Source organism: Narcine bancroftii, chromosome 9, assembly GCF_036971445.1.
Source record: "Narcine bancroftii isolate sNarBan1 chromosome 9, sNarBan1.hap1, whole genome shotgun sequence".
NCBI lineage: Eukaryota > Metazoa > Chordata > Chondrichthyes > Torpediniformes > Narcinidae > Narcine > Narcine bancroftii.
The window spans coordinates 103,182,637-103,209,486 of NC_091477.1; the positions used below are offsets into that span (position 1 = coordinate 103,182,637).

Consider the following 26,850-nt stretch of genomic DNA (forward strand, 5'->3'; position numbering starts at 1 on the left):
GAGATATGGAGGACAATGATCCAGGTGCAGGCTGAAATAAGGTGAAATAATAGTTCAGATGAGCTGAATGGCCTGTTTCTACACTAATAATAGTTTTTGGTTCTAAGAGGGATTGGTGAGGTGTAGAGAAAAGTCATTTTGATTACTTTGGGAGCCTGGGATTGAGAGAGAATACTCATTAAAAAAAAAAAAAAATCAGGCTTCTCAGGAGTTAACAAATGTTTCTGCAAATGATTGTATAAATTTGGAACTCTCTTCCACAAACAGAAATTGATGCAAGGTAATACATCTGAAATCCATGTATCAAAAATAGTGTCCTCCATAATGTTTGGGACAAAGATTTTTTTTTCCTTCATTTGCCCCTGTGCTCCACAATTTTAAATTTGCAATCAAGCAATTCACTGTAATTAAAGTGCACGTTCCAGATTTTACTCAAGGTTATTTGTGTACATTTTAGTTGGACCATGTAGAAATTATAACACTTTCTAAACATAATTCCCTCATTTCAGGGCATCATAATGTTTGGGACATTTGGCTTCACAGGTGTTTGTGAGTACTCAATTATGGTTAATTGCTTCTTTGGTGCAGGTATAAGAGAGCTAGGCTTATTTCTAAGCTTTTGATCATCTTTGGAGTCTGTAATTGCAATTTTTCAACATGAAGGTCAGAGTTGTGCCATTGAAAGTTTAAGAAGCCATTGAAAAGAAATACAGAGGCTACACTGAAGGATGCAAACCATGAGTTAGCCCAGAAAGCATGGCCATATTACAGTTTGCCAAGAAGTATTTAAAAGAGGCTGCAAAATTCTGGAAAAAAGGTTTTGTGGACATATGAGACCAAAATGAAGCTGTATCAGAGTGATGTCAAGTGAAAAGTGTGGAGGCATAAAGGAACTGCCCAAGATCCAAAGCATACCACCCTTGCCATGGTTTACATCTTGCAGTGTAGCCTCTGTATTACTGTGTCAGTAGTCATTGACATATCCACAGCTGCCTCCTGAAGAGTATTTCTGTATATGTATAAAAAGTGCTGTAATTTCTACATAGTCAAACCAAAATGTATGCAAATAACCTCAAATAAAATATGGAATGTGCACTTTAATTCACTTGAACTGTTTGATTACAAATTTAAAACTGCAGCACAGAGGCAAATAAAGGAAAAATGTGTCTTTGTCTCAAACATTATGGAGGGCACTGTCTTTTTTTTATCAAATCAGAGATCAGTGGTGAATTTAACCAGACAAAGAATTGCTGGAGAAACTCAGCAGGTCAGATAGTATCCATGGGTAGAAATTATCTGGTCCCTTTGTTTCTCACTGGTGATTTTGTTGTGTGACAGAACAAGCTCAAAGGATCACTTCTTCAATGACCCTCCAAAGATTTGTGTATGTGTGTAATATAAGTTTCTTATGAAAATGGCTTTCTGGTTATTTCAAATGATCAATTCAAAGTTTGCTATCAGTGTGATTGAGGTTGGATTATTTTAATCACCTTTTTTTGAGTTACAGGTAAATAATACTAATAGAACTAATTCTTCTGCTCTAATAGGTATGGTGCTCAGTGCGTACACCGGAGAGTGCTCATGAGGGCCTTATTACTGATCCACACAGCCCAGAAAAAATTCGGGTTATTGGAACGTTATCAAATTCCAAAGATTTTGCTGAGCATTTTGAATGTCCTTTGGGAACTCCAATGAATCCTGGGAAACGATGTGAAGTGTGGTAGTTGTGGATGCCTAATGATGAAACTTTACACTGGACAATCTTTACAGTAATTGGGAAAAAAATATAATGGAAACATTGATCCAAGAGGATAATTATGATTTAAAAAAAAAAAGACATACAATATATTGTGCACTTTGAAAAACAAAAATGTTGAGGTTATTAAATGTTAAAAGCACATTGCACATGTGTTTCATGAGCCTATGGTATTCAAAGGTTAATCTATTAAATGGAAGTCTAGCTTTCTGAGGAACTGAGGTAGAATGAATTGATGTATTTTAGAAAATGAACATGATTCAGGGTATGGGCTGTAGATGTAAGCTTCTTTCCTCTGCAGATTGATAGTGGCCATATCATTATGGATCACCTTGAACTGTGCTTTTTTAATTGAATTGAAATTTTTAGCTTGTTTAGCACACTTCGGGATAGATTTGGATATATTTTACACAACAATTTTAAACCTAATTGTGCAATAACATTTAAAACCCAAATAACAAAATAAACTGGCATTGATTTTTGTGAATTAAATATTAATACAGTCAGAAATTGAGTAATCATCTCACCTATTATGCAGACATTTTGTGTTTTCTCTATTGTTAGTGGTTCTTAATCCCACCTTTTTAATGATACTGGACAACAAATTTTAACAAAAGGTTTCCTTCGTGAAATAAAATTAGGGATTACAATAGACACAAGCTGAACACAGATAATTTCAGATTTGCTACATCAGGTAGGAAGTTGAAGAAACATTAAATGAACTTTTATTGAATTTAGCATGTTGAATCGGATAATGATGCTGAGCCAAGCTCTCAGATTGACTGCACATGTTGCACAACAAATGCGAAGAGCCCTGGGTTTGTCTTGGTCACCAATTTTACAAACGAAGTCGAGCTTATAGGCTTTCTTAATAAGTGCGGTCATGCTGTATCTTTGAGCCTAGCGAATGCTCGCCGCAAATGTAACCGAATGCTTTGCAGCTGTTGCGACATTGATGAGACATTTCTGTATTGAATCTTCCTGAGGACGATAAATGCTATGTTAAGTGCACTCACTATGCTATTGCCTGAAGAACATGTGCATCAACATGGTTTCAATCTATAATCAATGTAATGCAGAATCTGTATATGAGAGCTGCTTTTAGAGCCTGTCCGTATATATTCCTAACTGAGCATGCCCCGGCCTAAGACAACATTTGCATAGCACCCGCACTGAGTACATGCTTGGACTGAGCAAACAGCTGGCTTTGTGGGCATTATACTAGTAGACTTAAAATATGACAGGAAATCACAATTTTAAAAAAGGTACATGATAGGAAATTTTTAAGATGCTTCCTGAATACTTTTGAAAATCAAAATCTTTGTTATTCACTGTTATCTGTCCTAACTGAGAAAGATCAAATATACAGCTGTTTTGCATACTGTCACTGTGGAAGGGGAAGACTGCAGATACCAAAAATAATTTTAAATACAAATTGAGTGTGTAATGTAAGGATTTTAATTTGCTGTCAAGAATAGGTCACATTCTCAGATTCAGCCAAAGTATCAGACTAATCTATAGAAGGTGTAATCTCAGATTTTGAAATGCTGTATGAAGAAAGTATTAAAAATGGGAATGTAACCAAAATAACAAATTGTAAAGAACCTTCAATGTTCAGTTTAAACTGAGGTTGAAGAGTAGGAGGCAGTGGAGAATTGTACAAGTTTAAAGACAGTGCATTATATAAATGTTACTTTGGTGTGCTAGCCAAACCCATTCTTCACTCAGAGCTTGCGCTGTGTGGGGGAATCACCATTTAGCTCCTGTGATAATTACATGCAGCACTTCATGGTAGCTCTTGAGCATCTGGCAGCACTTAAAGCAAATACTTTTGAAGTATCAGAAGAGACAAAAAGTGAATATTAGAAATAGAAATATTATAAAAATAGTTCAAAGGACTTTCAAAAACAATAGCTTGGAAATAAGTGTAAGAAATAGACTTTCCTGATTCATTGGTGACAAATTGCAGCTTAGATGTGGCTTGTAGGAGCTATCTTCAAATCTGTATAAGAGGAGATGCTTATTGGTTAGCTCTACCTCTTATTCCAGTGCCTTTATGTGACTTGCCCAGAATTTATTCTTTATTCAATTTTATCATCCTTTACTTATAGCCATGGCAAAAGAATGTAGACTGTGAAGATTTAAACCACAATTGCTCATTATGTATTACTGACCCAAAGCTTTAGTCATCATGTCAGTAATGTTCATTATTTAAGATTATATCTGATTTTGCTGTTAATTATTTATTTCTAAAGAACCAAAGATGTATTAAACCAAAAGTATTGGTCAAAGTTTTGATAGAGTCCCAAGAACAAGCAATGCAAATCCAGGACATTAAATTCATCAGATGATATTCAAGTTTAATTTGAAGGACCACTCAGCTGAGACTTCTATCTTTAAAAGGGATCTCCCTGCTCTGCCCCTTGCTCTTTGCCACTGAGGAGAAAACATGCAGTATGCTCCAATACATCAGCCAATTTAAAATAATTAATTGCAAAGAGCATAGAAAGCCTTTCAAGATGATTCTTGCATTTTATCTTGTTCTTTGTACATAAAAATATTCCACAAATGGTATATGCTTACTTCCTGGTCTTGGCTCTGTCATTGGAAAATTCCACTATACAGTGTAACCCTACAACTTGACTCTGCCCCAGCAGCAAATAAAGCATTTTTAAAAATTTTCCAGCTGATTACAGATATTCAAAAACATGTTCTTTTAGTGCTTTTAGAGGAAGGTGCTCCTGCATCCTTCGTAGCCTTCAATCCAAATGATCAGCCACCCAAACTCAAAATGCTAACCTCTCACATGATCAGGATGGACGAATGCACTGAAGTTTTACATATCCAATAATTCTCCACTACGAAATTATGTCTAGTTTGTATTTGTGTGCATAAACAATGACCACATTTGGATAATAAGTCTCTTTGAACAATAAAATTAAAGTAAATGCATATATTATGCAAAATAATCTGAGAATCCAGTGAACATATTGTGACAACTATGTTGAAGCTTGGGACATGTAATGTGGAAAATTACCGAAGTGGACAGTAACTAAGTCATGCACAGCAGGGAGGAAGAAAGGCTTGGGCTATGGTTGGGTTGTGTGACTGAGAAACAGCAGCAAGTTCTGAATTCAATACCACAGAATCTTCATTGATTTTTGGCTCAGAAAGTTGAATGGATGCTGAGCCCACATCAAATCGCGTCAAAGGACGTTTTGGCAATCCCCTTTGAGCAATATAATATTGAGCAGAGATTAAATGCTATCTGACTGAATGAGACCTCAATTTTGCCAAGGTAAAACAAAGAGAATTCAACCTTTTGATTGGGGACTCACCTACCTAACCCTTCAACTCTTTTCTGAATCATATAGATGGTCTTATTTTTTTTTATTCAACCTGCTCGGTCTCCTTTCACCAGATGATGTCTGAGGTTGGGCTTGCAGGAATAAAGTTATCTCAGAAATAATTTATGTGCAGGAATTTAACAATCTATTTTCTTTCAAATGTTGTTTTCAATCCAAGATACAAGCTGGTACTCCGTATGACAGCCTTCCTCTTCTTCTGCATGCCATTCCTACCCTTTCCAGCAATTTATCAGAGCAGGGTTTTTGGGTCAAAAAAAAAATCGGTGGACTGTAACCCACTCCCATGGAATTGAGCTTTGATGTTTTCACATACTGCATAGATTTTCCACCTTAAAATGTATTCAGGTTCATTCTCTATTTTTCAAGAATAGTATTCAAAAGGGATTGTTAGAAATAAAAAAAATGAAATATTAATTATTTTATTCATCTATTATTCAAAAACTAGGTTGCTGTAAAATGTCTATATAAAGGTTTAATATTTATATTCAAAAGCCAACTCTGAGATTCATGCTTAAAACAAAATCTTTCCTCTAACTTATTAGCACACACGTGTGTCCAAAAGTAAGTTATAAAACCCATTTGAATGGCTTCAAAACTTTATACAATTGAAAGACTAAAATTGCATAATTGATGACATTGAAATTGACCAAATAAACAGAATATAAGAAATGCAGGCTTGTTCTGCCATTCAACAAGTACCAGGCTGGTCTATAATTGGTCACTTTTACTTTTTTATTCCCATTCTCCATAATCCTCGAGGCTACAGATTAAAAAATCTGCCCTCTTGTTCTTCTAAGTAAAACGAATGACTCCATTTAAAAAAAAAGATTACTCCATGAAGGAAAATATCGTCTCTGCATGCACCCTCAAATATCAGCAGTTTGTATTTGGTTGTGATGTCCTATCATTCACTTAAACCCCAATTAGTATAGACCAACCCTGCTCAAAACATGTCATAAACCAACCTGTCCTCCCTGGCATCAACCTAATAAATCTTCTCTGAATTACCACCATTGCAAAGATGTCCCAACTTCCAGAAGCATGGCAAGACCATGCACCCTACACCAAATGTGATCTCACAGCCTTGCAGAGGCTTTCCTAATGTTAGGCATCATTCCATTTGCACAGAAGACCTGCAATCTTGCCTTAATAACTACTTGCTGCATTGCATGTTAATTTTATGTGTTATATATAAGGAGTCTCAGATCCCTCTGTGTACCAGCATTCTCTAACCTCACATAAAATATATTGCTTCTCTACCTACCAGAGCAGAAACTTTTAACCACTTAATAGACCAGTAATTTTTAAAGCAAAACATATTTCAAGAGACGTTTTTGATTGATCAAAAATTGGGATGTTATCATGAGGGTTTGTGACATGACGACTAAGCAAGGAATATTGCTTATCTGAATTACCCAAGTTTTCACTTTTTGAAAGGTGTATCTGATTTAAACAATGTGCTCTTTGTATTTAATCGTGAAACTCAAAATTTGTTGAACATTTAGCATGTCATATTTATATGATTCACTGCCCTGCTAATATTTGAGACATTTGAAATCACTAATATTATCTCTGTGGGCAACTGAGCTTGAACCCAACCAATTTCTTTTTGAACATGTCATGCTGTCAGAAATCCATTATTATACTGAAAAAATTGTTGACTGCTTCAACTTCTGAGGAAACACCATTGTAGAGTGTAATTAAAGTTGCATTTATATACATATTAATAAAACACTCAAATATCTTAGCATTTCAGTGTGTTAATTGATGAAGAATAGTTTTTATCATCCGAGGTACCGAGGTTTGTTTCAGGTATATCCTAATGCGCACGTGCTACTGCACAGAAAGTTAGAGTTGTGTTTTAAAATAACATCACAGAGAAGAGTCAAAATATTTTACTGCCCCAAAGCTTTAGAAGAAAAGCATTAAACAAAACAGCAAATTTAATTTCTTCAGTTCATCTTGTTTTGATTAAATACTGTAATAATTGACTTCTTGCCTGCTCATGTCAGTGAATTTCTAAGTATTTTCTGCCATTATAAAAACAGAAAATGCTGAAATCATTCAAGTCAAGTTGGATCCCCGTGGAAAGAGAAGCCGAGTTAATATGAGTCCAGGTCAAATGAGTTAATTGTGTAAGATTATTCCTCGCTGAAAATTATTTTGCTTCCTTGCATAACAGCATAATCCCTTTATCTTCCCCATTTTAACCATTTGACCTGATCTCTCATTATCACATATGTTCTCTTTTCTGCAATTTAAAATGCTGCCTGTTTTGCTAAGGGTCTTTCTAGATTTTTTTTCCAGATTTATAATATCTGAAGATTATTTTTGATTTCTTCTTTAGCGCAGCAAATGACCTTTTTTACCCAATCCTTTAAAATGCTTTATTCTCTTGAATATTGTACTCTGCTTTAAACGACCCTTTACAGTGATGTTAATAAAATATTAACCAATGGACTAAATACTGTTACTTTTTAAAATCCATGAGAATTCTATTTATTTGTATATTTGACAGTGGAGCCCTCTGGTGGACATTTGAATAATTATGAATTGGGGAAAAAAGCTGGAAATACTTGGTGGATCAGGTTATATCTGTGGGAAGAGTTAATATTTCAAGTCAAGGACCCTTCATCAGAGCTGAAAAGGATTGAAAAAAAATGCATGAAACTACAGGGAGATATCTCTGATTGGCTAAAATTAGGGTGACCACAGGGTTAAGGCGCAAAGAGGATTTTCTGCCCAATGAGTGAACAGGAGCAGTTGGAGAGTGAGAACACAGACAAAAAGAATGTGGAAGTTGCAAGATGTTGAACATGAAATCATGACCACCAGATAAAGATCAGCATTTTCTCCACTCCACGAGAGAGAAGAGGGAAAAGATGAGACAATATCGCAGATGAATGACTGATACAGACTGAAATATCAAATTACTTGGAAGTTGAGGAATTCAGTGTTGAGTCCAGAAAGCTGCAACATGCCCAGATATAAAATGAGGTTCCTCAGGATTGTGCTGGGTCTCATAACAGTACAGGGAACAACAAACTGTTGGGTTGGAGAAGGATGGCGAATGAAAGTAACAGGTAAGGGGAAGTTCAGGGCTGCCCCTGCAGACTGACCGGGGGAACTCAGCAAAGCAAACCCTTATCTCCATTGGGTTTCTCCAATTTAGAGGAGATCCCATGAGATTGGAAGAAATGCTAGTGATTTGCTGCTTTGCTCTAATCCATCTGAAGGGAAGCAGTGAAAGGATTAGTGTCACGTCACCTGCAGATGCAAGGGAAAATGCTGTAAGAAATGGGCTGGTTGGGAACAGAAAAGTGGATCAGGAATTAGTCATGGGAATTGCTGAAAGGGGTGGAGAGGAGGAGATGCATCTGGTGGCGGAATCTCTGAGCATGGCAGAAATTGAGAGTGTGGGAAATCCTGGCATCAACTTCTCTCACCATCCTGCTTTTCCTCTGTGATGTATATTGCACTCCTTATCATGCATTCTTGTTTCAATTGGCCTAGCACTCTCCCTCCCGGTGGTCAGCTTAGCTTCCACTGTCAGGTTCTGAACTTCCATCTGTCTACTTTCATTCTCATTCCTCTATAATTAACACATTCCATGGTATCTAAATAAGTCAATGTCGTTTTTTACCAGGGCACAGGAATTCAAAACTAGAGGGCATAAAATCAAGGTGAGAGGGAAATGACATAAAAGGGACCTGAGGAGGACCTGAGAAGCACCTTCACTCAAAGGGTGGTCGTTATATGGAAAGAGCTGCCAGGGGAAGTGGTAGAAGCAGGGACACTTGTGATGTTCAAAAGACATTCAGACAGGTACATGTATAGGAAATGTTTAGGGGGATATAGGCCAAATGCAAACAAATGAGACTAGCTTGGTCAGCATGGAGTAGTTAGGCCAAAGAGCCTGTTTCTGTGCTGTCGACTATTAATGGCACCTATCCAGGTCCATTCGTTAATTTACCATACATGACATGAGGTGTCCTTGTTTCCTTACCATCAACTGGATTATCAGCTCTATACCAGATATAATATAGGGATCTAGATGTGAAATTAAAAATGATATAAACCAATAAAACAAAAATTGCCATTAACACTCAGCAGGCCAGACACCATCAGGAAAGGAAGGATCAGAGTTGATATTTCAGGTTGATGACCTTCCATTACATTTTTAAGACATCTTAAACATGCATTGAATCTTTCTCTTTGCACAGGCTGAGTATTTCCAGCATTTCTATTTTATTTTTTGTAAACTGGAAATTGGAATTGATATCTTCAGATACATTTCCATTCACTGACTCAGCACTCAAACTATGCAGGGCTAGAACTGACATTATTTATGGGTAAAAACCTAAAGCAATATGGAAAAGTGTCAAATATCTATTCAAATTGGCTGTTGCCTATATGCATTTTAAACAACATGCAAAATGAGATGCAGGCACTGGTGATATGTCCACTGGTGATAAGTGCTGAGGTAATCTGCATGGAAGACATTAATGAGTGTAGAACCAATTTGCAGATGTATTTCTGACATTTTATTCTGACATTTTGCAGATCTATCATGAAAATGATTAATTGCCTCTCCAGTGTCTACCATTTCATTTTGAAGAGATTACTTAACTCTTGATTCATTACTAGATTTAATGGTTTTCTTTTCCATGAACAATTTTAGGAAGCAGAATGAATGCAAACACTTTTAAAATCTATTTCATCAAATTTATTCTACTTCATGTAGCTGCCACACTGTTTGAAAAATCAATTTAGAAAAATGATTTTAGCATATATAATTTATTCAATTATAATGTATAAATAATGAAAAGTGAAATATATTACATACTATATCCAATAAATCAGTAACTTGGAACAACACTGAACAAGATGAAAAATATATCATATTTTAGTAGGATGAGACCGTTGGAGTATTTCTGTGGATTGTTTAACTCCTGCATACCGACAGAAATGGTTCTTTAGATACCGACGAACCAGAACAATACTTCAGTGGTGGAGGAACAGCAGATCATGCAGCAGTCAACCTTTTGGGCTGAAACCCTTCATCAGGAATGCCAAAAAACAGGCAGATAACTGAATATGGTGAAGGGTGAGGGATGGGGTGGAGCGCAGGCTTGAAGATTATAGGTTGATACCAGAGGGAGGGGAAAGGAGCCAAGTGTTGATAGGGGGAAGGGCTACTCTCTGATAGGAGAATGAGGGAAGGGGCTGGGGAGTTGGAGGCAGGAAGATGTGGGTGGTGGGGAGGGAAAAGAGAAGGGAAGGGAAGGAAATGAGTCAGAGGAATGATTGAAAGCGAGACCACAGAGGGAGGGGGTTAATGGAAATTGATATTGATGTCATGTAGTTGTGCACTGCCCAGATGGAATATAAGGTGTTGTTCCTTCAATTTACATGTGGCCTCAACTTGGTAGTGCATGAGGGTGTGGACATATCAGTGTGGCACTGTCCTATTGACTATCTATCAGCTTAATTACCAGAATTTAAAATCCCAGGTTCTCTGTGTGGTTTAAACATATCTTATCATTAGTCTGATCATTAACATTTGTTTGGCATTAAGATACAGTGTTTCTCTTTATTGCTTTTACCAGCTGAATCTAGAAAACATGCTGTGAAGTTGATGAGAAGCACCGTGTTTTTAGTTCAGAAAATTTTTTGATAACTGTTTGGATAGCTATTTATTTGAGACATGGGAGAATGGCAGTAGCAGCCCAGAATGATGAGAAATCATGTGTTTAATGTTGATGCTGTGTCTGATGCTATTCTACATTGGAAAGTCAGATTACTTGCTGAGATTAGGCTGAGATCTCTTCTAATGTGTAAATCATGATTTCAGAGGGCAACTGCTCATTCACAAGTTTTTACTTCTGACTTAGCTGCAGAGAGATCAGAAGAAGTATTTTTTTCATCTGTTTTTGATTGAGCAGAAGGAGGAAAGATTCTGTTGGGTAGCTGTCATGTTGGGAAGAGTATCAGGTTCAGTGGGTTCACAGAGAGATGAGTCTAGACACAAGTGTTACAATCACACGTAACTAATTAACACACGGGAGACAAACGTGAGAATGTTAAATGGTACTCAATCATTATTTCACTAATGCAATGATATAGACATTCACCTTGGACTTCAGTTGGACTCCAGCAATGGTAAACCTATACTTGACCCACTTACACACTACCAACAGGGACTCTTATGCACACCCAGTTCCCTGTACCAATGGGGATGTGGCTCTCTGCAAGTATTGATCTATTGCAATACTATGGCTCAGCTTCAGTGTCCACAGTAGAGACCTGGCATGGAGTGGTGTCCGGGGTTTGGACCACAAGACAGAGGAAAAGAATGTGCTGTGTTAGATGCAGTGCTGATCTATGCTTATAGCCAATAATAACCCTAGAAGATTTAAATTAGCCAATAGCAAGGTGTGCACTAATGGGTGGCTGTTAGGTCTGCTTTGTTCATGAATGAGTGAGACAAACACCAGACTGAGTCGAAATCAGGGTTCTTTGTTCTTTATTACCGGATTGTAACACTTGCAACTAACAATGTTAGTCGGAGAATGCATTCTGCCGTTATCAGCAAAATGGTGATTTTTTATACCCTTGGATACGTGCTTAGAACATCATCATATCATTACTTGTCCAATGACTAAAACTGTTGCTATCCTTTCCCTGCTAGCTTCCTGCCTCTCAATCCATCAATGTCTCTCTTATCTTGTAAGTACAAGGATGCATTCACATCTTGTTACAGCCCTGCACAGGGTAACTCCTTACACATTCCCATCTCATGATGTTTTACCTTACAGTGGCCGAAGACCAACCTTGATTGACAGGTGATGTAACTTCCAAATAAGTTTCAGATGGGGAGGACATGTGACCACCCACAATGCACAAATTCCAGACAGGCAGGGAGACCACATTTCCTCCACACACAACATTCGACCCTTTGGAAGTCACGTTACTCTGCGATCACTATGAAGACAATTGATAACGTTATAATTATCAAAAAAGGAAAAGAGATAAGAGAAAAGGAACAAAAAGATGTGTTAAAAATGATATCCATCGAGCAGATCAATATTGTATAAAAACAAATATCTTCGATATGCTGGACAAGACACATAATCAAATTCAATGACATTTGTGATTTAAAGTAAAAGCACCTGAAGCCCACACTCCATGAGATATTTGTTTATGTTAATGGGAGGGCTGGGGCGACGCAGTTATTGTCAGATGGAACAAAATATATACAATGTTTATTACTCTTGTTGATCAATGAGACTCTACTTATAAACTGTAACTTTGAATCGGTGACACTCTACTTATAAATTAAATCTTCAATTCCCTGAGTGTGCTTAAAGGTATCATTAATACAGCACAGGGTGACTAAAAAGGAGAAAAAGCAAACTGCTTTACATGTAGAATACCTGGAAAGCCGCTGAAATTAGGGTATATGGTGTGATATAAATATAATAAAACCCCTGGTATCCAGCACCTATGGGGATTGGTAGATGCCGGATAAGTGAATTATCCCATTGTTTGAGATTGTGTGATTGGCAAACTAACGGCGAGACGGCCAATTTTAAACTTTTGTATTTTTTAACCTATTGGCGCATTTTTTGCCAGTCGATTGAGGTTGCTGGATGTTGACTTGACACCATTTAGCTAGAATATGTACCGTATACCTCAACAAGGAAGCGCAATGCACGACAATTCAGAAAGCATTGATTTTGCCCTCTTCCCTGCACTTGGAAGGGAAGACAGAACAAAGTTCCACCACTTCCCTGTTGCCTTCAGGCATGCAACAGGCACACAGGAAGTTGGAAAATCAGGAAGTCTCTTTGCTAATGTATCTGTTTTCAAAAACTGTCACATCTATTTTTAAATATGATATTATGACAGGGCTTTCCATAAATGCACTCTCTATCTTTGGTTTACCTGTCAGTCATGCTAATAAACTCAGAAATGGAATAGCTGGACCAGTAGAACGTAGAAGGTGAGCAATGGTGAAGAGGGGATTGTACAAAGTACAGCCAGTGTAATCTACATCTTTTCCTTCACTTTGACCATTGTCTTGGGAAGTTATTGAACATCACTGCTATAATTTTGGATCTACAAAGCATTAAAATGTGGCAAATTTGAATTGATTTGATTTGTTTATTGTTATATGTACTGAGATACAGTGGAAAAATATGATTTTGCATTCTATCTGGGCAAATCGCCCTATCCTTATGAATAGAACAACGCAAATAGCATAAAAGAGAATAGTGTTGCAGAGAAGGTGGGCGGTACAGTTGGTGTAGTGAATAGTGCGATGCCATTACAGCCCCAGCAATCAGGACTGGGGATTGAATCCCATGCTGTCTGTAAGGATTTTGTACATTCTCCCCATGTCTGTGTGGGTTTTTCCACAGGGGCTCCAGTTCAAAATGTACTGGAGGTGTAGGTTAATTGGGTGTAAATTGGACGGCACAGACTCATAGGCCAAAATGGCCTGTTACTATGCTGTATGTCTAAAAAAATATATTTTTAATTAAGAAAAGGTTCAGTTGCAACAGTGCAAAGTGCAAATCTAAATGTAGGTTTAATAGAACATGATGAGTAATTCTGATAGCGTTAGAGCAGAGATATGAGAATCTTCACCCGTAGTGTGAATAACAATAGATGCAATGGAATATCCAATGTCCATGGCAATAGCTCTTGCCCATCTTGTTGAGATGATGAAAGCTGGTTGCTGGTTGCTGTAAAGGTGTTGGCTGAAAGCAGGTCTGTGTTGATGAGCATGTCCTAGACCCTCAGATTGAGAAGAGGAACAGCTTGAAGGTTAGTCTTCTCCTATGGAAGGGGCAGTTGGGAGAGCTCAGAAGATAGATTAGTCAGGGGCTACTTCTAGTGGGGGAGGACCAGAAGGGAGGCTGGTCCAGGTCGGAGTGGGCAGCGCATGGGAAGTTCCATGGAGCTTTCCCTGCAATGCTCTCCAGAGAGCATGCATGTCTCTGTGAGACACCGGCAGGGTCTCAGGCCTGAAAACTTGAGCAGGTTCTTTCTGCTCCATGTACTCCAATCCCTCCAGGAGGGCAAAGGCTTCCTGAACTGCCATCTGATTGCTAGTCCTACCACTCGGGGTTTGCGGCGGTGCACCAGTCACCTTCGTGGTCCCTGGGAAGTCGTGCTCGTGGATACCCCCGTAGATACCCATGATCAGTGCCCACTCCTTACCAACTCATGTCCACAGCCAATGGTGTGCCACTACAGCCTGCCAGGTCGGTCCCATTCTAGGAGGGCAGGGAACCTGGCCCTGACTATAGTCACCACCTGTTCCCATAGGGTGGTGCCATCATTGACCACTTCTAGCAGTGCCCGCAAGGCATTGCCAGTCATCTGTTGGTCAGACAGACCGCCTAGCGTGCTCACTTCCTGATGAGAGAGAAGGAAATTGGTGGCCCCTTTGTCTCCCAACTGAAGCAGCAGAATGTTTAATGTTCTCCTGGCCGCTGGTGATATTGGTCTCCTTGCCTGGTTAGCTCCTTTGCAGAGTAGTCCCAGGTTGTCATTATCTCACCGTTACTACATATGTGTCCACCCAAGGTCCCCCTATGTTTAGGTACCTTCACCTTTTGGAGAGTTGGCGGGGTGCTCTTGTGGCAGATCTGGGACCTCATGGTTACTGGTTGGGCTTGTAAAGGCGCAGGCACACAGGAAGGAAGAAGTGTGTCGTGGGACATAGTTTCATCATGGTTACCACCATCCATCCACACACACCCATACCCCAAACACGTGTCAATTCCCTCCTCGCACTGGACATTGGCATGGACTTTTCCTGAGTCAAGCTGCGAGTCAAACCAGCAAGCTGCTTGCAGCTGCTGTGTTTCAATCAGCTTGGAAGCTGCCTCCATGATTTTAATATCTAAGTTGGCCATTTGCCCACTTGCAGTTCACAACAGTCATGTTGCAGGGATTCTATCTTTCTTGATGCCCTGATTATTCAACTTGGACATGTTACCCCACTGGTGCCTAAGTACAGATATCAGTAACCATTGGGCACCCCACAACTCCCCTTGGTGGGAGACCACGTGGTGCCCTATCTTCTCTCCATGGAGGTCCAACCTGTCAACCCAACTGACTGGCAAGGCCAACATCAAAAAACCCCCATCACACTGGGCACAATCTCTTCTCACTGCTCTTCTCCACCTCTTCTCAGGCAGAAGATCCAAAAACCTTAAGTTCAGTATCTCCAGGTTTTTATCCAACAGCTATCAGGCTCTTGAACTTTCCTGTTCCAACCTAACCCTAATCATAAGCTAGTCTCAGACCATCAAAAGATTTGTTTGCATTAGTGTAACATTTTTTTTTCTTGTCCGAATAGCAACTGTGAATATTTATCTTTCTTTTATATTTATTATCTTTTAGTGTTGGCAAAATGTTCTAATTTAATTTCTACTCTTGTATTTACATACGAGTTTATCTGCAGCAAGTAACAATTTTGGAACATCTGAATGTGGTACAATACCTGTATATGTGACGATATTGTAGACTCTCATTAATCATTACAGTATCTGCATTTAGGATATTTCAGCGACAGTTACTGGATAGTTGGGAGAAGGAAAAGAGACTGCAATTACTAGATTCTGGAGCAAAAAATGAAATCTGCTGCAGAAACTTAATGGATCAGACAGCGCCTGTGGAGGGAAATGGAAAGCCAAGGATTTGGGTCGAGACCCTGAATCAAGACCTTGACCCAAAAACCCTGTTGACTATCAATTTCCTTCCACAGATGCAAATTCTTCCAGCAACTCAATTTTTGGTCAAAGGTGAAAACTTTCCCCTCTTAAAGCATTGCATGCCAGAAAAATTGAAGCTGTTGCCCTGACAAAAATTAACTTTCTGTCTGTGTGAATTACTTTGTTTTATTTAAAAGAATAAGTTTGCCAGGTTACTTCTAGAATGGAACATATTACTTCATCTATGTTACATCATGTTGACAGACTAATGGTAAGGCTGTAGGGCATGTCCAGCAAGCCCTTAATAATAACGTTATGCAGAAGCTTCATCTGACTGTAACTGTCAATATAGAACCTGGTTTTTAAACCTATCGGAGACAAGGCTTTTGCTCCACCCAACCTCCTCCCTGCCCCCCGTCCCCACCTTCTCTTCGACCTTAAGTATCTTGCTTCTCTCTTTCCCAGTTCTAATGAAAGATACTAAATTGGAAATGCTGCACATTTATTTTTCCACAGATGCTAGCTGACCTGCTGAGTGTTACCAGCATTTTCTCTTTTTATTTCAGATTTGCAGTATCTGCAGTTTTTTTCCCCATTAATGTATACTATCTCTCGAGAGTTGGCTGGAGCAAATACCACAACACAAAGGAACAGTCAAATGGAATCCCTCCTACCTGGCTCAAACTGTTCCATCTTCCACTTCAGAGCTTCTGTGACCCACTCTTCTGCCATGAATCAGCTCAGTTACAATGGACATTATCACAGGAATCCATTTTTTAAGTTTCTTTCATTGACCATTTAGAGAGACTACAACATCTTTAAAAACTTTTGCATCACAGTTTGAAGTTGCTGCTAATTTTACAGAAATGCTCAGTGTATTTTTTTAATTTCTGATTAATAAACACAATATGTTCTCTTTTATAACCCCACAGAACATGTTTATTTTGACCTAGTCCTCTTACCAGGATTTAGTCATTTTGGTTCATAAGACTCTACGTTGCGACTGAGGCCCAAAGAAAATTGACCTCTATTTTTTTCCTTGCACCAACAAATTTGGCTTAAACTGCAAACTTGCTAAATAAAGTTTTCAGATAGACACTTATCTCCTTTTCTGGAGTCACAGGGACTGTGTTGTTATTGGTGTTTATTTAGAAAATAACCACATTTAATATTTAGCATGAATATTCATAAAATTAAAGCATTTGTGATTGTATATACAGTAATTTAAAAAAAGCAATGAAATCTGTTGAAAAATTCAGAAATCAAAATTTCTCACACTGCACATTTTCAGATGATTTGAAGATTTATTTAACAGTTATCAAATGTCCTTTTATGTTATAAGGTTTATTAAAAAATAGTGTTAGTTCAGTTGCATATAGATGATGCCAAGGAGGTCGTGAAGTGGAAAATCTAATAGAATATATTGAAAGTCATGAAAATAATAATGTTGAGCTGACAATGGTCGAACAGGCCGTGAAACCAGACACACATGCACACTACCTGGCGAGATGGGTTACAGGGATTACTGGTACCTGGAATGGATTCTTCAGAGATGTCAAGCATGGTTTGCATTGAAGAGTTGGGTGAAAGAAGAGACCAAACATGATTGAATTGATTAATATTCAATGGTCTCCTTTGGCTTGGCTTCGCGGACGAAGATTTATGGAGGGGGTAAAAAGTCCACGTCAGCTGCAGGCTCGTTTGTGGCTGACAAGTCCGATGCGGGACAGGCAGACACGATTGCAGCGGTTGCAAGGGAAAATTGGTTGGTTGGGGTTGGGTGTTGGGTTTTTCCTCCTTTGCCTTTTGTCAGTGAGGTGGGCTCTGCGGTCTTCTTCAAAGGAGGTTGCTGCCCGCCAAATGGTAAGTTCAAAGTAAATAACCAAATGGATTTATAGCTTTATACATGCATGCAGTTTAATTAACTCGCTAAGTCTATTTTTTCATAAATAGAAGTTGTGTAACTTCAAGAATTAGGTTTGTATTAACATGGTAAAAGTCTGATACAATGTGTCAGACACTGCTTTTTAATTGAGAATTATTTGCTTCAAAGTTCATCACTCCATCCCTGCCTAAATCTGGTAAATGCATGATTTGTGCTGCAGTCATGGGTTATTACTTTGCAAAGTAATAAACTGTTTCCAGTAAAATTTGATGATCCAATTTGATCTTCTCTCAAGCCATTTTTAAAAAAACAGCAAAAGGTTTCTTCATGCGAAGGTGGTGAATGTTTGGAATTCTCTCCTCTGAATGATTGTGGAAGCTCAGTTGTTGAGTTCATTTGAAGCAGACTGATTTTTAGATAATAAAGGAATCAAAGGTTTGGGAACTGTGCAGGAAAATGGTGTTGATTCACTGCTGCTCCAACTTATCCCCATATTCAGCGATCGCTCTCTAGCCATGAAATGGCTATTTTCTTTTATTCTTCTGCTTTAAAAAAAATCCAAAGGAAGCTCAATCAAATGTGCTCCTTGGATCCAACTGAATTGTTTACAGAGAATAAATTATTTAACTAATGCATAATTAATTTATATGCCTTAGAAAAAACATTGAACATAACTCTCCACACATGATTCAACACTATAAATGAGTAACTATATCTGTATTTATACAGTAAATTCATTGATATAAAAATACTGATTTTTACTCATTTTACAACCATGTAGGTGATAATTATATTTTTGAATTTGCTTGCAAACATGATGAATAGAACGCATGAACGGTATGGTACTCAAGTAGAAGACTTGTATTTTTAGCTTGACAGTTGCACCCAAAAGACCATGTGCTTCGATCTTCATTCTTAAACAGATCAAAATCACAGTTTATACTTGTGTGGGTTCTTCATTTGGGTCATACACTTTCTCAAATCCAACGGCACTCTTCTGTCTCAAGTGGTAATGAAAAGGACACACATTTTTAACAAAAGAGAAATGGTTGAAAATTGAACCATTTCATCGAAGCCAAAGGAAACCTTGACAGCAGAAGAAAAAAACGCAGGATCTTGTTTTTCTACATTTTCAGGATCACATTTCTGGAAGATAATTTTTGCAAAGCATCAAATCTCATGCTTCTATCATGTTCAGCTTTAATATCCATGACACATTTCCTCATACACTGACTGTTCTCAAACTGCTAAGTGATACGAAGAAAGAAAATAATGGTATTACAAATAAGCCAGTTACAAGAGAAATTTCATTCAGACAGCATCTGAACAAAAAGCCCCAACAAAAAAGAGGAACAGTTTGATTTAAAGCTATAGTGTAAAATTTCAAAGTCCAAGAAGTGACACAAAAAAATAAAAATATTTCCTTCAAAATCTTGACTTTGAATTAATTAGAATAGGCAAAACAGTATTTTGAAAGCTTTCTTGAAATATTACAATTGCTCATGGATTCAATCTTAAATAAGTTATTTCAAAGAAAACTGGTTGATGTAGTTCTCTTCCAGGAGAGACCCTCAGAACTACAGGTGGGGTACTGTAGTTTGTAGAGGGATACTGTGCAGAGTAAGGGTGCCTGATGGAGATAGGATGGGAGAGGGGGGAATGATGGAAGCAATCGGAGGGGTAGATTTGCAGAGAGTGTGACTGCACATATGGGGATGCAGGAGTGGTTAATTCAGGAACATTAAGGAGAATGTAGTGATCCAACAAGAGGTTGTTGCACACAGCATTGGGTGAACATCCGTGTGGGGAGTTGCAGGAATCCAAATGATGGAAAGAAGAAATCATAGTGTCCATTCATCCATTCGAAGCACATCAGTCATATGATTAGAAAGACGTACAAGATGCCTTGTCAAAACACAGTGCTGGAGAAACTCAGCAGGTCAAATAGAGTACTTTACATAGCAAAAATAAAGATACATAATCAATGTTTCGGGCTTGAATCTTTAATCAAGGTATGAGCAAAATGTAGGAGGGCACCTGAAGAAAATGGTGGGAGGAAGGGCAGGGGCAAGATGCCTTCCTTTATCACCTGAGGCACACTCGATAAAAACAGTGATACTTGAACTGCATAAAATATTAGTTAAAATTGCATACAGTTCCTGCCACTGTAATACTTGAAAGATATGACTGCAGCAAAGAAGGTCCAGAATGTATATCCATTCTAGAATCTTAAAATGAAATCTCAATGATTACAAGAGTTTACTGGTACCCACACATTTGGGAGATTATGCGGTACCATCTATAATTCAAAGACTAATTAATTTAGCCACCTCAGTTTCTTCCTGCAAGGGGTTCAGCTGTCATAATCACTACTCTAAGCACCGGATTCTCCTTCCCCTAACCCCTTCGGGACTCTGGATTAAATTGCTTTATATTGTTTTAAATGAAACATATTTTATTCTGAGAAGTAAATTCTAACAGAGATTATAATTTCAATAACGATTTTCACAGCAAAGTACAATTATTCTTCTTTGGCTTGGCTTCGCGGACGAAGATTTATGGAGGGGGTAAAAGTCCACGTCAGCTGCAGGCTCGTTTGTGGCTGACAAGTCCGATGCGGGACAGGCAGACACGGTTGCAGTGGTTGCAGGGGAAAATTGGTTTGTTAATATATCACAGGCAGATAAGTTGTCCATTGCAGGGAGAAGTCTGTGGGAAGACTTGGGCCAAGGTTGAGGAATATTCTGAATATGATGAAGGAAAAATTAGATGTGGAAAAAGTCCAGGATCAGAAGCCTACAGAATTGAATAAAAAGCCACAGCAAGTTTATGGCTATTTCAGAAGTAGTGATATTTGGGGAGAGAAATTCTTGGCTCAGATGTGATTTGATCTATCAGCTGTAATGGACACGAAGTGCTGGATACCATCAGTACAATTTAACACATTCTCCACTGTCAAGGTGACTAAAAAAACATGGTCCAAATGAAGAAGAATGCAAAATATATCTGCTAGATGTTGTGGTAATTGCCTGCAGAAGGTATGAAGAGCCCTAGAGGTGATGTGCAGACTAGAAGGCTACCAGCCATAGAAAATTCCATTGCTTTGTCTCCCTCTGAGTTCCTCTCATCTCAGTTCCAAATTACTTGCCCTTTAACCTGGGACTGACACCCCAATCAGGAGAAACTTCCTCCCAACATCCAACACTATCAGAAATTTGCAAGTTTTTATTCAGCTGCCTCTCATTCTTCCCACAGTTGATCTAATCGCTCCTCATGTGGTAGTCCCACCATCCCAGCAACCAGTCAGATGGGCCTTCGCTGAACCCCCTCTCTGGCCCCTGCCAGGATCAGTGCACTCTGTTCCCCATTATAAAGTTCCAATTTCTGACTCAAGGTGACCTACTCTAAACATTTTTGTTTTTCCTATGTGTAGCAGTTTGAACATAACGTTTCACTTTTTATGTTCCCTGCAAGGTTGAACCTTGATGTACCTTTCCAAATTTGCTTCCTGTAAAAGAGGCCATGCTGATGGATAATGTATGAAGCCTAATGAACAGGACATGTCAGGAAAGCAAATCCAAATGTAATTGGTGCCTAGGTTCATACTATGTTTCCCTGAGGATTATAAAAGGGAAGGTGCATTTGTCATGGAGCATGGAAACAGGCCACCATTATGAAGGTGGAGTTTCAGGATGCTGCTGAGGAAGAAATATTACTATTTCTAGAACTCAGAGAAAGATCAAGGATTATAGAGGGTAGAAACGGAATAGAAGTTAGGCTAACTTGTGGTTTGACAAAAGTAGTTACCTTAGTTCTGCTTCTGAGAACAGTTGCATAAATTATTTGGATTTGGTATTAGCAAGAATATTGTCCATATTTTCTAGTGATGCTAATCTCCATAGAACCTTGAGGCAGTTCAGGCTCACTCTAGAATAACAAGGTGTGGGACCTGTGCCTGTTGTTCAGTGCGCCACCCATTGCAGAGTCCACACAGATAGCCATGAATTAATTTCACAAGAGGGCAATGAGTGTAGGCTGATTTTAACCGGGCATGGCCTCTGCATCCTGTGTCTGGCTGTTTTGCATTCTCAGAAGCATGATTAGGATCTCATTATGTGTTAAACAGGCTACAAGACCACAATCACACTCTTAAGCTAGGAAACAATTGCGTAGTGCTTAATTGTGAATGCGATTGAATTTCAAGGGTTAAAATTGTTCACTGTAATGCAGACCCTCCCTGGGTCAGCTGAATTTACAGGGATTCCCACCGTAAATCTTTTTTGCCTTCTGAACCACTCCACTTCAGGGTTATTTTCATTAATCTCCTCACAAACCTTAGAGCATCTGCTTACATTCCTTTCATTTAAATCACTTGCTTACAAATGAGCACATCAGTGATCAATTGCATTGATTTCTGCTAAATCAGCCCGTCGAGGAGCTAAGGTTAGGATTGGTTGCAGCTATTTCTCTGGGATAGTGTGAATAAACTTGGTAACTTTGATTTTTCTTGGAGACCTTGAATTTTGTGGCTTTGCACATATTGCCCATTGATTCTGAGTCTGGTGAGCGACACCCAAACCATGCAGATCGATTTCAGACTTTGAAATAGATAAGTATGACTCCAGAGGGAAAATGGGTTGTCGAGCTTATAAATGATTACTTAAGACTAAAATGCTTCTTTTTAATTAGTGTAACATCAACAAGCATAAACCTTGGAGTCAACGATAGCAGAATTAAGGAGATTGGAGACTTCAGGAGGAAATCAGGAGAACACAAACTAGTCCTCATCAAGGGGTCATCAGTAAGAGACGGTCAAGAACTTAAAATTCCTGGATGTCAACATCTCCGAGGATCTGTCCTGGAGTCTCCATGTCGATGCAATCACGAAGAAGCCTTGCAAGCAGCTATACTTCGTGAGGTGTTTGAGGAGATTTGGTCTGTCACCAAAAACTCTTGCAAATTTCTACAGGTATGCCATGGAGGGAATTCTAACTGGTTGCATCACTGTCTGGTACGGAGGTGTCAACCATCAGGGCAGGAAAAAAAATTCCTGAGGTTTGTTAACTTAGCCTGCGACATCACGGGCAGAAGTCTTCAGTCCATTGAGGACATCTACAAAAGCCAGTGCCTTAAAAAAGCAACCCCTATCCTCAAGAACCCCCACCACCCAGGCCGTACTCTCTTCACTCTGCTACCATCGAGAGAAATGTGCAAGAGCCTGAAGACGGGCACTCAGCGGCACAAACACAGCTTTTCCCCTCCCGCCATCAGATTTCTGAATGAACAATGAACCACAGACACTAACTTATTTTGTCTTTTTGTTTTTATTGCACTATTTTATTTTATTTATTTTGAAATGTGGATTTTATAAATGTTTGTGAAGTGACGCTGCTGTGTAAAACAACAGATTTCGTGACATGTTCATAACAATAAATCCTGATTCTGAATTTAATTCTAGTCTGATTGTAAAGCAACTAAACCAACAGATCGATAGTTTTTTGATGCTATTTTAGTTCCAGTCCTTTGAATCCATTGCTCCAGGTTTTGATTTAAAGTCCTGTCACCCAGCATCTCCCTTGAGGCAGGTAGCTGCACACTGATTTGCTACTTGAGCCTGACTCAATGTTAATAGAAATGAGCAGGTCTGATGCAGAATTTTATCAGCTTTGTCCTCACATTTTAAAAAACATCTAGATGCTGAGTTTCCCTGACCTAAATCTATATTTTATTTAAAAATAGGGAAGTATTGAATGATATGAATATGCAAAAAAATAATCTGGTGTTTAAAATAACTGCATTAGATCCTGCATCCTGAATGGAATATTGCTGTTGGGAGTGGTCCTTGCCTTTGTGTATTTGAGAAGCTTCTACGGGAGCAGCTGGAGATTTGAAGCCGAGGACTGTGAGATGCTCCTCTGTCTAAGGGAAGAAGAAATGTCATATCAAGAATTGACACAGCGACTGGTCAATGTTATCACTCATGTTGGTAAGAAGCAACTGAATTGTTTAATTTTATTTAGCCCGGTAAAGATCATATTTGCTGAATTCATTTCAAGCCAATATGTTGACTGAAAAATAATTTTCCTGCAAAATCTGTGAAATTATATATCACAGGAGATATTTAGAAGATATGTAAATGTGATAGGAATAATCTTTAAGATTAATCAATCTATTATTACATAACTGTAAAATAAGCATTCTGGTAGGTAATTCGTAATTAATTCTTGAAATATTTCTCTGCCATTTCAAACAACTAGTAATTTATTGAAGATGTTTGACGGGTGTATTGGGTGGAAGAAGTCAAAATCCTAATCATCAGGGATCAGTATTCACAAGACAAAATTGCTTTGGTTGCATTGCTAAACTGCACTTGCTCAACAATTCTGCTTTGAAGAATCACGGGAGAAGAGCAGATAAAAGATAAATGTTACATAGATGCAAACCACTGAGTTCATGGTAAGCACCATATGTGGAGAGGGATTAGACAACTCATCTGTGCTTGTTTTCACTTCATATTTCAATATACTATTGGGTTTAAAAGAGAGATATGTCTTAGATCCTGGTTTTCTTTTCCTTCAATGGATAAACACAGAGAATTTTGAACAGAATATTTATGGGCGTGCATTGTTTCTTGCCTAATTTCATTTGCCCTTCAAATATACAGCAATTAATGATTTGCATTTATTTCAATGTATTTATGTAGAACATTATACAATTTTGTTAGTTTGTCATGAGTATTCAAAAATTATTAATTCAATTCAAGCTACCATATTTGTTCAGTCAGTAGTTCCCACTTCTCCTGCCATGGGAGAAATATTCAGAACAATGGATGGTGGATAACCATTAGAAGACAATTACCTCATCAGGGGCTTTGATTGATGTTATAACCTAAGAGATAAAGCCATGTATAACTGTTCTTTGAACTGTAATATTGAAATATGGTTCATGGTACCTATTACAATGTATATATTTTCTCTGCTTTCGAATGGGAATTAAAATAGCAACGTTACATGCTATTATCAGAGGAGATAAAACCAATTAACCATTTACGGAGCAGAAACAGGCCATGTTGGCCTTTCGAGTTCGCACCGGTTCACTGATTTTGTCCATTGGAGAAAGAATATTCTTGAACCTCGATGTGGTTAACTTCAGATTTCTATATCTTCTTCCTTTCATCATCCAATCGAGATGTCTGATTTCTTCAGACATCAGAATTTCTCTTCCAGCTATTGTCCTTATAGCTCTCTCTCTCTGATCCTTATCTTGTGTAGAAATCTAGTATGGCTAACAAGTCAACCTTCTCATGAATTTTGATCTGATGCTGAAATTATTTTGTATAACTGCATATCTTGCTGTGCCTCTTGTCCGTGGTGCAGAAAGATCATGGTTAAAATAACTCTTATGCTTGTCTCTGTACGTTAACAGTGCAGTGAATTTTGAAAGGATTTCCATTAAATCATCTCATAGCTTGCCCATAGTAAAAAAAGAGATATGAAATCCTGCCTCAAACAATCAGTTCCATCCCCCCAGTTACACATGAAAGTCATATCAGGTGACGTGACTTTGAGGCGTATGCAGTATTGTTAAGAAGTGAGACAATGTATTACTTTATCATACAAGGAATTACTTTAGAACATCCATGATGCGATGTTACTGCTTTTTGTGTTGTCAAATTACAGTTGCATTCAAGCGAATGAATGGGAGTAGAGAAAGAAAAGCACAATAGTTTTAAAGGTTTAAATAACTGGTAGAGAATGTTTGAGAAAAGGAGGCTCTGACTGTCTCCATAGAGCACAGGTCTGTCCGCGCCTCTGAGCCAGAAGGTTTTGTTTCTAGATTCCCTCCAGAGATTGAAGTGCAGGTTTCATGCTAACAATTGAGTGTTGTTCTGCACGTGTATTCTTTTCTGGAAATATTTTGTATGAGACAAAAAAAAGAAAGTGAAGAGGACCGGGGAGTCTTCCGAGTGGCCTAACTAGAATCTGTCCCTGAACTGGAATCAGTAAAAAGATAATCAAGTCAGCTATTTTATTCTCATAACTTCATAGCATGTATGACATGATACATTGCAGTCATGAAATCTTTCTCTTTATATGATCTACAAAATAATAATTACAGATAAATAAATAAACGAACGTCTAAATGATATGGAAATACAGAGAAATCCGTATATCCCTTTCATTGAAATGTCCACAATTTTACCAAACACCTCCCCCCCCCCCACACCTTGACCAGAGTCACATAAAAAGACTGCAAATTTGCTTTTTCCTAATATTTTAGAATCCCATTCATCTTTTTCATGTGGCTTAAAAATGGGTTTTGCTGCTCTTCACACGATGAATGAAACAATCATTAGGCTGTGTTAGGCTGAGAGAACTGGCTTTCATTGCAGTTCAGAACTACAGGTACCCATCAGAGCAATAAAAAAACCCCAACCTGCTGGAGGAGCTCAGTGGGTTAACAGCATCAGTGGGAGAAAAAGAATGGTTGGCATTTGGCATCGGAATCCTTCATCATCCTGAAGGGGTGTGACCGGAAACATCCAACATTTTTTACTCCCACTGATGCTGCTTGGCTGGCTGAGTTCCTCCTTTTCTCATTCAGATTTCAGTGTTTGCAGTCCTTTTTATTTCTCTGTAAATCCATCAGATTTTTAGAATTTGTATTAATTGTCTGCTATCTTTTTTTTCAAAATTGCATTTGTTTTAAAACACAACTCTTTAAAACTAATCACTCAGCCTATGCCTGTGAAAGACCCAACAATTATGAAATGTGAGATACTTGGTATCCCTGCCCATTTTCCAACGATGGCAACTTTACAATATGTGTACGAAAGTGATCTGTAAACACCAGTGGTGGTTCATCACAAGTATGTGACCTGCATGAAAATCTGCCTGGAAGATTAAATTATGCCCTTATAGATAACTTTCTTGAAGTTGTTATAACTTGTTAGAGTTGGCAGAAATGGGTCATGTTTATACTTTGAAATATATTTGAATTTTTTACCTGACAAAAATGGTATACATCCATTTGGATTTAATACAAATTCTATAGGAATTTATCAAGTATCTTATCTGAAAATTAAATCTTGTTACAAATCTATGAATATAT

The 26,850-nt window shown here is 38.2% G+C and overlaps 1 protein-coding gene across 5 annotated transcripts in view; it reads left to right on the forward strand.

Annotated features, from left to right (window-relative positions):
* LOC138742545 (endothelin-converting enzyme 2-like) overlaps positions 1 to 6,871 on the forward strand; it is a 215,691-nt gene extending 208,820 nt beyond the window's left edge. For all 5 annotated transcript variants that reach the window (XM_069897093.1, XM_069897092.1, XM_069897091.1 and 2 more), the window contains one exon: positions 1,548 to 6,871. In XM_069897093.1, the coding sequence (XP_069753194.1) occupies positions 1,548 to 1,724 (177 nt within the window). In that variant the 3' untranslated portion in view covers positions 1,725 to 6,871. The remainder of the gene's footprint in view (positions 1 to 1,547) is intronic.
* The last annotated feature ends 19,979 nt before the right edge of the window (positions 6,872 to 26,850 follow it).